Source organism: Cydia strobilella, chromosome 18, assembly GCF_947568885.1.
Source record: "Cydia strobilella chromosome 18, ilCydStro3.1, whole genome shotgun sequence".
NCBI classification, from domain to species: Eukaryota; Metazoa; Arthropoda; class Insecta; order Lepidoptera; family Tortricidae; genus Cydia; species Cydia strobilella.
The window spans coordinates 7,733,015-7,746,104 of NC_086058.1; the positions used below are offsets into that span (position 1 = coordinate 7,733,015).

At 38.8% G+C, this 13,090-nt stretch overlaps 1 protein-coding gene across 1 annotated transcript; it reads right to left on the minus strand.

Annotated features, from left to right (window-relative positions):
- Window positions 1-806: 806 nt before the first annotated feature.
- On the minus strand, window positions 807-12,757 carry LOC134749515 (uncharacterized). The gene is made up of 11 exons (XM_063684461.1): window positions 12,106-12,757; window positions 11,705-11,834; window positions 11,261-11,482; window positions 9,139-9,386; window positions 8,748-8,899; window positions 7,710-8,365; window positions 5,742-5,858; window positions 4,644-4,895; window positions 3,701-3,892; window positions 3,335-3,468; window positions 807-1,244 (listed from the first exon to the last, which is right to left on the minus strand). Exons 1-11 carry the CDS (start codon window positions 12,640-12,642, stop codon window positions 1,071-1,073), a joined length of 2,814 nt encoding a protein of 937 aa, XP_063540531.1. The 5' UTR covers window positions 12,643-12,757; the 3' UTR covers window positions 807-1,070.
- Between the last annotated feature and the right edge of the window lie 333 nt (window positions 12,758-13,090).

Consider the following 13,090-nt stretch of genomic DNA (forward strand, 5'->3'; position numbering starts at 1 on the left):
ATAATTTGATACAAGCAACCAATGACAAAATACTTCTTAATTAATCTCTGAGCACCAGCGCCAATGGGCACATGGAAAAACATTTCGAGTTTTATACATTGTTTAACGTAAACTTTTAAAAGAAAATGATTCGTGATATATTACAATAAAGTTCAATTTCACGTGTATTTTAAACAAGTGATAATGACGATTAAGCAACAATTTATAAACTCGATTTCACGTCAAAATCCCCTATACAATTTGGTTCATTTTCTATTATCGCAAATATCACGAATCACAGCTTGCGTTTTCTAAAATAAGAAAAATTTAACATTATCTTTGCTACAACAACCTTTAAGAATTTTAACATACAGGCTCTACGGCAGTGTCAGTTACAATCTTATTTTACATGAAATATCATAGAAAATGTATAACTATTAATACTATTATGGCAATTTCTAGGAGTCCCAGTCCTCTAGACTCTAGAACACATTGAAAATTAATACGATCTATTTGCCAGTTATCGTTTACTAAGAGGAACTGTCCTAAGGAATGGACTATTTGAAATTGTCTTATTTGACAGTAAATCGGTACAATCACTAACCGCAACTCAAACCCGTATCTCAATGGAGTTTTTAAATTATACCAGCCATACACGATTTAAAAATCATAAACATTCCCAATAACGTCATTACACCTCCATTACGACACGTAATGCTAAAAATGCATAAAGTATAAAGCTATATCGTACATAGTGCCATCCACCAATATTTGGCATAAAACAATTTCAGTTCATACCTCATACTGTGGTCTAAAACAAACAGAACAAATAATATTTTACTATGTCAAACAAAAATCCTACGATAAAAATACATAGTAGTCTCACTAGATGGCATCCCTTAAAAGGCCGTTACATCGATGACAAGAAGACCATCTAATAAAAATAAATATTTTCACATCTCATTTACTTTGACTTTAGCTTCTCCTCTCACAAACAAATCAATCACAACTTGCAACAGCCAACCCAACGTCCAGTAACCTAATTACCTAATATCAGAGTGATCATTCGTCGGCTAGGTTTAATGTTTATGTCAACTGTTTCTCTGGTGGGCGGGAGTGTGCCAGGCGGCCACGGCGGCGCCCAGGGTCGCGCCGAGCAGCGCGGCGCCGCACGCGCCCGCCTCGAACAGCAGCTTCGGTGTGAACACGCCCCAGATCATCAGGTGGCGGCAGTGGATGGTGGCAGACAGGGCGCACACGAACGACTGTCACATAAATAACATAAGCAATATGCAATTTACCTTAGTATTAACAAAGACCTATAAATGAGTATAAGGAAAAAACGTGCCTCGGAAATCAAGAAAAATTGATTCTCGGACAGATGCGTCAGATGGCGCCTACATCTTTGGCCTACTCTCGGCTAGATGGCGTTGACGGTTTCGTTTGTTATTTAACAATCAAAATCATATAAAAGTAATAAATACAAATAAAAAAATCCATATATCCTTTCAAGTGGCATACGTCATTTTTGAGTTGAAGTAACGAAATAAATAACACCAAGTCCGACAAAGAATTCTTAAAAAATTAAAAGAACACCAGATTAAAAAAGCCTATTATACATTAAATGAATTTTTTCACGACCAATAATTATAATTAACAAAGTACCCATACAATAAATAATACTTATATATTATATAACCTTGTACAAAAAACTTTCTCCTCTTGAATAAACTGTTTGCTGTGCCCTACAGGGTGTCATGTTGTACACAATTCTATGTTAAGTATAGGTTAAGATACAATGTGATATGCAATAATGATTATGAGTATGAAGAAATTTCGATTTTATTTTAATTAATCAAATTCCAAATTTAAATGACGTTAATTGTCCGCCTTGCGGTTCCTGCCACTTCAAGGGATAAATATAATTTTCTTTGGTATTTTCATACATTTTCATTTTTTAGATGGCAGTATATTTACTGTGACTACAAAATTTACTATGACAGTAACCCTCTATCCTATATATTCTCTTTGGTATAATTTTGGTATTAAGAAAAGGTAATAGGGTAGATATTTGCTGAGAGGGTCGGATGGATTTACCCAAGTTAAACGACTCACACGCAGTGGGTACTTGATAGATAACGTGTCTCATTCTAGAATTAAAATATTTATTTTGTAAACCTTAAAATAAATATACACTGTTTACGAATATTGTTAATTCCTAACTCAACCCTGGACGAATTCGAGCAACCCAGTTTTTTTTAAGCAAGCACATACTTGTAAACGGTAAAGAAATGAGAAAAATGCCTGTGTCAAAACTGAATCACCAATTCACCATAAGTCTTGTTGCGAACGCAACCTCTTATTTGTAATGCAGTAGCTAAACGCAGCCGTCGTTGTAACTATTCTTGATACGGAATTTTTGTGTTCATTTTAATGTACAGTGAGCTGCGAAACTGCATGGAGAAATTATGAATGAATTCATTGATGAAGTCGCCATGCACTTTTATGGCTGATTGTACTTGCCGACACGACCGGCACACGCAAATATGTAATGGGGTCCATTTGTTTGACATAATTATTGAAAGTCATAATGTAATGATTGTCATATTATCATTAGTCATAACTCTGAAACCGTTAACTTCTCAGGATTTTCCTCAGGTTATCGTATAGATAGGTTAGGTTAGGTTTGTTTTATGGCAATCCTGAAAAGTTACGCGTTTCTGAGAAAAACCAAATTATGACTAACGAAAATGTGGACAGATACATTATGACTTAAAACAAATATAGATATAACTCCGTAATAGATGGATACAGTCTAAGGAAAAAACGTGCCTCGAAAATCACGAAAATTTGATTCTCGATCAGATGGCGCCACTAGTTTTGGCCTACACTCGTATAGAGGGCGTTGACTGTTTCGTTTGTTATTTATAATTTTAACCCTTAAATGCATGATTTTTTGTATAACTTTTTAATAAATTGAAATAGATGTGTCATGCTGTATAAAAGTAATAAATGTGATTTTGGATAGCTGCATATTGAGCCACGGACCATCAAATATACGATGCATATATACATCATTATGCATTTAAGGGTTAATGCATACCAGTGAAAGAACATGGGTCAAAATCATATAAAAATAATTAATGCAAATAAAAAAAATCATTTATCCATATTTAAATACATTTTATCGTATTTTTATAAATATTTATTTTTAGTTTTAAAGTGTGTCGACAGATGGCAGTGAATTTACTGGGGTTACAAAATTTAATATGACAGTACCGCTCTAGTATAAGTTACTCTATGCTTAAAACTATATGGGAAACAATAGACCCATATGTAATATGATGTTACTAACCCTGATAGCGAAGTAGAGCGCGACCTTGAGGCACACGAGGAAGACGGCCGTGAGCTGTGCGCGCGCGCCCGCCGCGCCGGCGCCGCGCCACAGGGCGAGCAGGGGCGTCGCCGCGCCGAACAGCAGCGGCATTCCTGCAATAGTACATTACTACAGAGGCCGTGGCCGTGAAGTAAGGGGTTGCCGACGCGATGCCGGCCGAATATAATTGACCCCTATTCACGCCGAGGTATGTACAGAAGAAACTTTGTGTCCGATGGTGGCGTGGTGGCCGGTGCCGCAAAAGTGATACAACCCGAGCATCACTCTAGAGACACGGTACGTGAGAGGTGTGGTGTGCAGCGACTTTCACCATAAAGGACTTACCGAATAGCTCTAGCATCACAAAGAAACCGATGATGGGCGGACCGAAGCCGGTGTAGTGCGGGTCGCCCGCGTGGAAGGCCGGCGCCCAGCGGATGTGGCCGATGGTGGCGTGGTGGCCGGTGCCGTAGAAGTGATACGAGCCCAGCAGCACCCACAGACATGCCACGCTGGAGTTGCAGCGGGTCGCCATAGCTGGAATTTTATGTTTTCATTAGACAATTGCGTCACTATTGTCCTGAGTTCCTGACTTTATATTATTGTTGAATCAAAGGCAATTTTAGATTTTTCATAAGCTTATATATCGAACTGTTTATTAGTTTTTAGGGTTTCGTACCCAAACGGTAAAAACGGGACCCTATTACTAAGACTCCGCTGTCCGTCTGTCACCAGGCTGTATCTCATGAACCAGCTAGACAGTTGAAATTTTCACAGATGATATATATTTATGTTGCCGCTATAACAACAAATACTAAAAACAGTTTTTTTTTTTAAATGGGGCTCCCATACAACAAACGTGATTTTTTGCCGTTTTTTGCGTAATTGTAAGGAACCCTTCGTGCGCGAGTCCGACTCGTACTTGGCCGGTTTTTTTTAGATCTAATGCAAGCAAGAATTAAACAAGAGTCCTGATTGTCCTGAAGTCTGATTCAATTTAAATTTAGGAAACCTCCGAAACTTTGGTGATAGGTAACGCAATGAAATGGCACCTCATATCAAACTCATGATAGTGATGATGCTGGAAACCGTCAGACACGTAATAAAAATTAGGTGTTATATCAGAAACATATTTAACCCGGCATTTTTTTCGCCCAGCGATTTCAAGCTCTGCTGAATGAATGCTGTCAAAGAATATCCGTATATACATACGCCACACCTGGTATTGAGTATTAGCCACATTATAGTGAGCACTCAAAGAGCAGCACATACAAACTAAACAACTTACATGACTTAGCAGAGCCGTCGGTCTTCAACAGCGCCACGATATTCAAAGCCAAATAGCCAGACAGTAATGCTATTGCCGCGGCCGGAGCATAAGCCGCGCCCAATACCAACGTGTTAGCCACATAGAGTAGCAGCGAGCACACGAGCAGCGGCAGCACGGCGCCGCGCCCGTCGCGCCGCAACAGCAGCGCTAGCCCGGCGGCCAGCGCTAGCCAAGCGGCGCGCGCTAATAATCGCGACCGACCCACTGATCCTAAAATCAAACAATTTTATTTTAAAAATTAAATCAGGGTAAGCCAAGCGCGTCCAGCCCGACATCGCGTCCAGCCGTCCAGCGTCGAGTCGGGGTATGCAGAGCGTGGGTATCGCTCTGGACCGGGCAAAGTGGCGTGCTTTTGTGTTGGAGGCCAGGATTCATTTTGGGTCGTCGCGCCAGCCAAGTGAGTAAGTAAGTATGCCAAGCGCTGGTGGCCTAGTGGTAAGAGCGTGCGACTTGCAATCCGGAGGTCGCGGGTTCAAACTTTAAACCCCGGTTTTCAGAACTTATGTACGAAATATGATTTGATATTCACCAGTCGCTTTTCGGTGAAGGAAAACATCGCGAGGAAACCGGACTAATCCCAATAAGGCCCAGTTTACCCTCTGAGTTGGAAGGTCAGATGGCAGTCGCTTTCGTAAAAACTAGTGCCTACGCCAATTTTTGGGATTAGTTGCCAAGCGGACCCCAGGCTCCCATTAGCCGTGGCAAAATGCAGAGAACGCGAGGAAGATGATGATGAATCAGGGTATGCCAAAAAATCTGCCACAGTTTCTAGTAAAGGACATGCAAAAAAATACTTGTTGATTTTATTCGATTGAATAGGGTAAATTCAGTAAATTGTGTCGCTTCAAACTCGGGTAAATCCATTCGACCCTCTTAGTAAATATCTACCCTATTACCTTTTCTTAATACCAAAATCGCAAAATCTGACAGTTGGATTTACCCGAGATTCAAGTACAAACTCATTAAATATATTTACCTCTTGAGTTACAAAGATGTCGTCTTGTTGCCTGGATGATAACCAGGAGGTATATGAACCACGATAAAGGAAGGACTAACCTAATGCGCCCCAGCCCACGGCCCAGTGCGCGCACGCCAGCAGCCCCGCCGCGGCCGCCGCCAGCCCGCGCCAGCCCGTCAAGCGCCGCCCCACCGCCACCAAACCGCCCACCGACCCTACCAAATGTTACATAATAGTAGATTGTTAACCAAGGGATGAAAGGCAGTCATTTCTGCCAAGGTATTTTTGGCGCTCGAACGCAGTGAGAGCGCCAATAGTCCGAGGCTGAAATGATGCCTTTCACCCGAGTTAAACACTCTACTTTTCATTTCGAATACGAGGAAAGTAAAATGCATGTCTTTTTTAAAACATGACCTAGTATAATTTTTTATAGTATTTTTAGGTACCCTACCTTCAGTTAACAATTTAGGCAAAAGTGTCTCTATTTATAGAATGGAGAGTCAAATATCAGAATGGAAATTGTATAACAAATCCATTTAAATTCAAATTTCAATTGCTTATCGTAAAAAAATTCAAAAAATCGTACTTCGAACGTAAAATGCTCTAGTGCAGACATGTATCATTTTCTGCACACCTTTTAGAACAACAATGACCCTCTTTCAGAGCATGAGAAATGAAAAAACTAAAACCCATCAATGTTTAAATCAAGAACGTGACCTGAGTAGGTAGGTACGATAAACAACTTGTTCAAATACTTTTTTCTCAAAAATGGACGGCAAAGTCGACGTTGCCGGTTAAAAAGTAGGTCGCGAAGTGCGTAGTTTATGGTCAGTAAAAAAATTAAAAAGTTAAAAACATTGCAGTCTCGATTTCGGGACTGCAATGTTGCATACAAATTCCATTATTTGTCGAGTTCCAAACTTTTTAAAAGTTAAAGTGGCCATATCAAATGAAGGCATAGGTCCATTAAACAGCCAAACAGATGATCAGTACTTACTATTATAATGTTGGTACTGCGACTATTTAGCTGTCTCAAATAGGTTGGCGTATTTTCAGCAGAAAAATACACTTCTATTTTTAATTAAAAAAAAATAAAACGGCGGCAAAGCAAATCTTATTACTTTTTTTTGTGAAAATATATACATAAGAACGTTGCTTTTGTAAAATATTTCTATAATATTTGTATTTATTGCGCCATTTTTAAGAAAAACACTATATTTGACTCGGCTGGAAGGCTACTTGCTGGCTTCGGATTCAATTAAACGGACTCCCAAGGTCGTCCGTTTAAAACGAATCCTCAGCCAGCAAGTAGCTACTTCCGAGCCTCGACAATAATGTACTATTACATGAGGTAAGATAGTTCCTTAAGAGGTACGACTTTAACACAGTAACCGAACGCTGGCCCCTGCATGAAACAACGTGACCGCCATAATAGTCAAGCGTATTATACAGCGCTATATACAAGCGCTCCCGCGCTACTGAGGTCGCGAGCGTGCGTCACCGGTATTATATGACGAGAAGGGCAGTTTTTAAAATTCATAAAAAAATTAGTGGTAAATTATACAAAATGATGTATAAGAACAGTTTCAGCAAATGTTGTAGATTGTTTACGTATCAAAAGTACGTTGAAATTAAGTCAATTTTCAGAGAAATTGCCACTTGTTTTGAAGTAATTTCTGGAGAAAATTGATTTTGTCTAACTTTCATTTACACTACCTACTTCAAAGTCATAATAACAAAAATGAAGTCTATTAAAGGTGGAATACAGTATATGTGTAATACAAAATAACCATTTTATAGCAGTCCAAACTTTACGAAATTTACAAATAAGAGCGACAAAATACGCGCGTTTACCTAAATGTCAATCAGAAAAAAATCATTACTAATTTAGAGAGTCAGTTTTCAAAAAATGTATCTATTAAAATGAAAGATAATAAGACGTGCTAATAGAAACCAGTACTTGTAATTTCTATTAGGTAACAAAAGGAGTAAAATTTCACCGACTAAATCTATCAATTTTACATTTTTGCGACTAAAATCGTTACCGGCCTCTTAAATATATTTACCTAATGCCAGAACCAACGCCGCCCTTGACGCCTGCTCCCGATTCGCTGCGCCGCCCGAAGTCCAACAATCCCCCTGCTCCTCCCGACACCCTCTATAAGGCCGCGAACAAGCCAGCACCACTCCAAAACACGCCCACAGTCCCGCCGCTTTCAACGTTCCCACATTCCACGCCATCAAACCGAGTACTGATAATGATAGAAAGGCTAAACCGGCTCCCTCTTCTATTATGTAGCTGTTTGATACTAAAACTGCAGCAGATGCGATAAGCGCGCCTCTAGCGAATCGCTCGTAGAAAGTCGATCGGCCTTCGTACCATCTTGTGGATATGCCGTCCCAATGCATTACGACCAAAGCGCCTGTCAACACTCCAGACACTATGCCAGTGCTCAAAATGATCGCATGTAATACGTTTTCGATTAATTGAAAATAATACGCGGTGTAGCATATCCCTATGCATACAGCCATAGATATATATCCAGTTGGAACAAATGAGCTTGCGAATATTAGTGGGACGCGGTCTATCGGGAGCCCTTCAGTGACGAGCCAGTTGAAGAATACGGCCAGGATGAAGAGAAGTAACGCTCGTAGCATGGACAAGGAGTCGAATTCCACCCATACTTCGCGAAATATGCTACGAGTGTGGTTGACCAATGCCCTGAAACAGAGTGAATTGAATAATCAAAAACAATCAATGAGTAATCCATCCAAAATCAACTTCGTGTGTACTCTACCTATATAGGTATATATACTTGAGGTATATACAAAGCTTACCCCATAGATGTTTTACGGTATAGTAAGTTTTACTTTGATCAAACACAGTAATTGGAGTGCTAATTGAAATATTAATCTAGATAAATTGTACCAAAAAGAAAAATATTTTCAAGTTACTATTCAAATCTGTCTATTACTATTACTAATCAATTAGAGTCTACTTGTATTGTGTTGTACACGGTAATTTATTTACAAACCACGATAAAAAGGGCATATATTTATAGACGTGTCTCCTATTGCAAGAAAATAAATGTCCAGGTACTTACTTAACATCAGCAATAAAAACATTCAGTTCGTCAACAGTTTCCACAGCAGACGCCTTGCTCATCTGTTCCCTCGTGGCGTTTATCAGCACAGCCAGCTTCTCCAGAGGCACTTGCATGGACTCCTCACCATACCTTACAAGGTATTGTGATATCTGTAACATATAACATAATGGAATATTTTTTATTGAAGAATTTCGGACCCAAACATAAGAAGTGATAGATATCTCCTATATCTCCATACAAAATAGAAGAAAGTCACCAAATCCAAATTCTAATAACCAATGGCTGTAATTAAAGTTATTAACCATAATTGCAGTAATTTTTCTTATGATTTAAATGCACATAACAGAAAATTAATCACAGATAGATCAAGCAGAGATCACTTATTTACCTGTTTCAAAACATTAGTCATCTGCAACAGCATAACAGGCACAGTGGTTTTAGGTAACACAGACAGCTGAAGGTTCCCTAGTGAAGGCGCTGGTGGCGGCAATCCGAGCGCCGCACTGACTGTAGGTGTGAAATCAGTCTGTTGCACTTCACTGCCCGGTGGAGTTGTATCCACATCTGAGAGTCCCGCGCCGCGGTATGCGAAGAAGGCTGCTGTACGCTCGGCTCTACTCTCTCCCCCGTGGTCACCTGAATAAACAATTGGTGTCATTTTAACACCGGCAGTTAAGCCTTAGGGGGCTTTGTTCGCTGTCATAATTTTTAGAATGTATATGCTTTGTGTTAATAAATAAATGAAAACAAAAAACAAAAACAAAAAACTATAATTTTATTAAATAAATCGGGGATGCTGAATTCATTTATGGTATCAACATTGACACCTTTCCGAAGTAAAAACATAAACTTTAAACAAATAACTTTTTTTAAACTCCTCTTCACGCTTAAACCGCTGAACCGATTTAGTTGAAATTTGGTAAATAGGTGTTTTAAGTCCCAAGACAGGATATAATATAGTTTTTATCTCAAAAATCATACTTTGAAGGTGTGAAATTTGGTGTGAGGGGAATTCAGCTTCTTCGCCGAAGTTGAATTCCTGAGGTTAATACTGTTTAAATTTAGGTTTGAATGTTTGGTATTATTATCAACTAAATCAAACATGTAGAATATAATTAAATAGGTTCTTTAATATTATTTAAATAGGTTCAGCGGTTATTGATTCCCCATTCAAATTTCCACCCCACTTCTCACACCCTGAAAAGATGATTTTGGTTATAAAAACTATCCTATGTACTGTCCCGGGACTCAAACCATCTCTATACCAAATTTCAACAAAATCGGTTCAGCGGTTTAAGCTTAAAGAGGAGTTTTATAAAAAATCATTTTTTTAAGTTTTGTTTTTACTTAGGAATGGTGTCAATGTTGATACCATAAATGAATTCAGCACCCCCGATTTATACGAAAACGATCCCAAACCCGGCCTAGCAGCTTCACTGATGTAGATCATCATCATCATCATTCGCTTGCCCTTGTCCCATTCACTTGGGGTCGGCGCAGCATGTCTTTTTCTTCCATACCTCTCTGTCACCCGTCATCTCATCATTCACTTGCGTTAGTTTCATATCATCTTTCACACAGTCCATCCACCTTTTCCTCGGTTTTCCTCTCCTCGTACATCCCTCCACATTCATTCTTAATACCTTTCTCGTCACATGACTTTCATCCCTCCGCATCACATGCCCCTACCATGCTAGGCGATTTGCCCTTACTTTTTCTCACTTCACTGATGTAGATAATCAAGATAAAAATGAGAGCCCTAAATAAGCCTTCAAGAGCGGATATCTCAAAAACTATACAAGACATCGAAAAACTTGACTGAATAAAACTTGTAACAAATTAAATCTCTTTTCATTTTGTATAAGTGGCCAAGTCACTCAGACGCATAGTTTCCGAGATATAATCGAAAAACCGAAAAATGGAACCTTCAAACCCCGCTCTCCCCCCCAGCACCAGGGTTATGGCCGGGGACTTTTGATATGTTCACCTAACTAGTCCAAACAAAGCTACGAAGTCAAAAATTGTATTCCAAGCATTTCCCTCTATACCTTTTTTTGTTTGGGCATTTATTTCCTGGCCTAATATGCATTTCCTTGGATAGTTATAAAAATCAACAATGTTATCAGTAGCATAGCAAACATGCGGATTATACTTAATACAAACGATAATTCCATGTGTGCCAGTCTAAAACAATGTGAAAAAAGTGTTTACTTATTTAACATTTACAATAAAGTATTTAAAGCCGGCAGGCCTAAATAAACTAACTAGTTAAATAATACACAACTTTGGGAACAAATCAGATTATTTTATTAAATATTTTTGATTTGTGTTCTGGTATTTTTGATCCAGCCTTCACCACTGCAGGGCTTCGTCACTTTTTCTTTAATATATGACAACTATATATATATATTTTTTTTATAACAAATAATGTAAAAAAAACAACAAAAATTGTAATTAGAAATGTAGATAAAATAGATTAATAATGAAATGCTAGATAAAAAATCAAATACCTGTCTCAGTCATGCCATGGTCACCAATGACATAAAGTAGGATGTCTGGTGGCAGCATTTCTATAATTTTTTCCAGCCTTGCATTAGTTTCATCAAGTTTTCTGGTCATCTCTGGGTGGTTTGGTCCATATCTGTGCCCAGCATGGTCTACTCCTAAGTAGTGGGCTAGGAGTAGGTCCCAGTCAGATTTTAGTGCCTCATCATATATTTTGGAATCAATGTCTGTAAAGAAATATCTAGGTTAACTCAAGAAATATCTCAATTCACATTGAAAACAATATACTGAATATTCACAAAACAGTTTAATTGTGACACCAAGCTATATAAACTGCTATAGTTTTATAATATTGTAGTTTTATTACTTGTTTCTAAAACAGATCTAGATATCTGTCTTCAAATGGCAATAAGCTGATATTGCCTGTATGATAAATACTAAATAATAACCTAAATCAACAGTATCCAAGTCCCAGGTGTGGAATGAGTACATAGCATGGGATCTCATCCATCTGCCTGGAATGATTCGGGACCAGGTGTCATCTCCCAGAAGCACAGCTTTGCCTCCTGTTCTAAACAACTGTAACATAAAATTTTAAATTGTTATAGGCCCTTCTCTACAATTTAAATAAAAAATACTCATGTATGTAAAGATACTACTCTTCTTGATTAATTTATTTGTTTCTGATACCCAAAGTTTGTCTGGAAGAGATCGCTGCTTAGCAATAAGAGTGCCTGTTGTCTGTCTCTATCATTAATCAATTGTTTTTCTTTAAGCTGTATCTTTCACTGAGGTTGTGCCAATAAAGAGTATTCTATCTATCTATGTTCAAAAGAAAATGTAATATTACCTGGTCTATTGTATTATCTTCCTGCATCTCTACAGCAGCAAAATTAGAGCTGACATCTATGAAAGTGGGCAGCGAGCCAGTGACCAGCGCCTTGATGCGTTGCAACGTGGTGGTGGGCGGGTCGGCCATGAAACGGAACAGTCGCGCCCGATCAGGCCAGCGGTCCAGCGTTCGCTGGATCACCGGCAGCCGGTTCTGGTACGGAAGCGGCTTGACCAAACCCTCGTCAAAGTCCGTGAAGTCGTAACGTAACGCGTCCACCAACACAAACATAACCCTGTTCCGTTCACCCGCGCATACTATCGGCGCACCAGGATTAGATAAAATACGACGGATCTTCTCATTTTCACTACACGAAACTTGACTAGAATTCGTCTTTCGACCGTCGCACCCGATCCTGCTGAAAGGCACGCATTCAGTCACATCGCTCAAAGTCTTGCGGGATAAAAGAAAACCCTGGCCGAACATGAGCACAGCGGACATAATCAAATAAGAAAACCATAATAGGTATAAAATAAAATTCCATTTTTCTTTCATGTTTAGTACTTCGGCTATAGTTTTAAGTTACCATTGATTGTTTTAATTAAGGATAATGAGGAGAGGAGAGGAGACGGAAAACAATATCGCTGACCAAAATTAGCTAAAAATTAAAATTGGAACTCTGTCTGACACTGACATATTCTTCCTTTTTTTTATTGTGTCATGTGAAATGTGAATGCAACGCAACATAATGCAAAAGTAATCGCGATTTTAAAGTTGGCTAAAACAGCAAACTGGTAGGTAATTTTTGTAGTGGCAGCACTCAAAAGAACGAATGAAATAAAATAAAGCATTGAACTCATGAACTGTCAATGTCCGATAATCCGATTGGTCAATGGTTATGTCCTCATGCATGTGTGTGTCTGTGTCAAGTCAAATGGAATATTATGATATGAATAATTCGGATTGTATTTATTTCCTTTCTTTTCTTTACTATAATCTCACT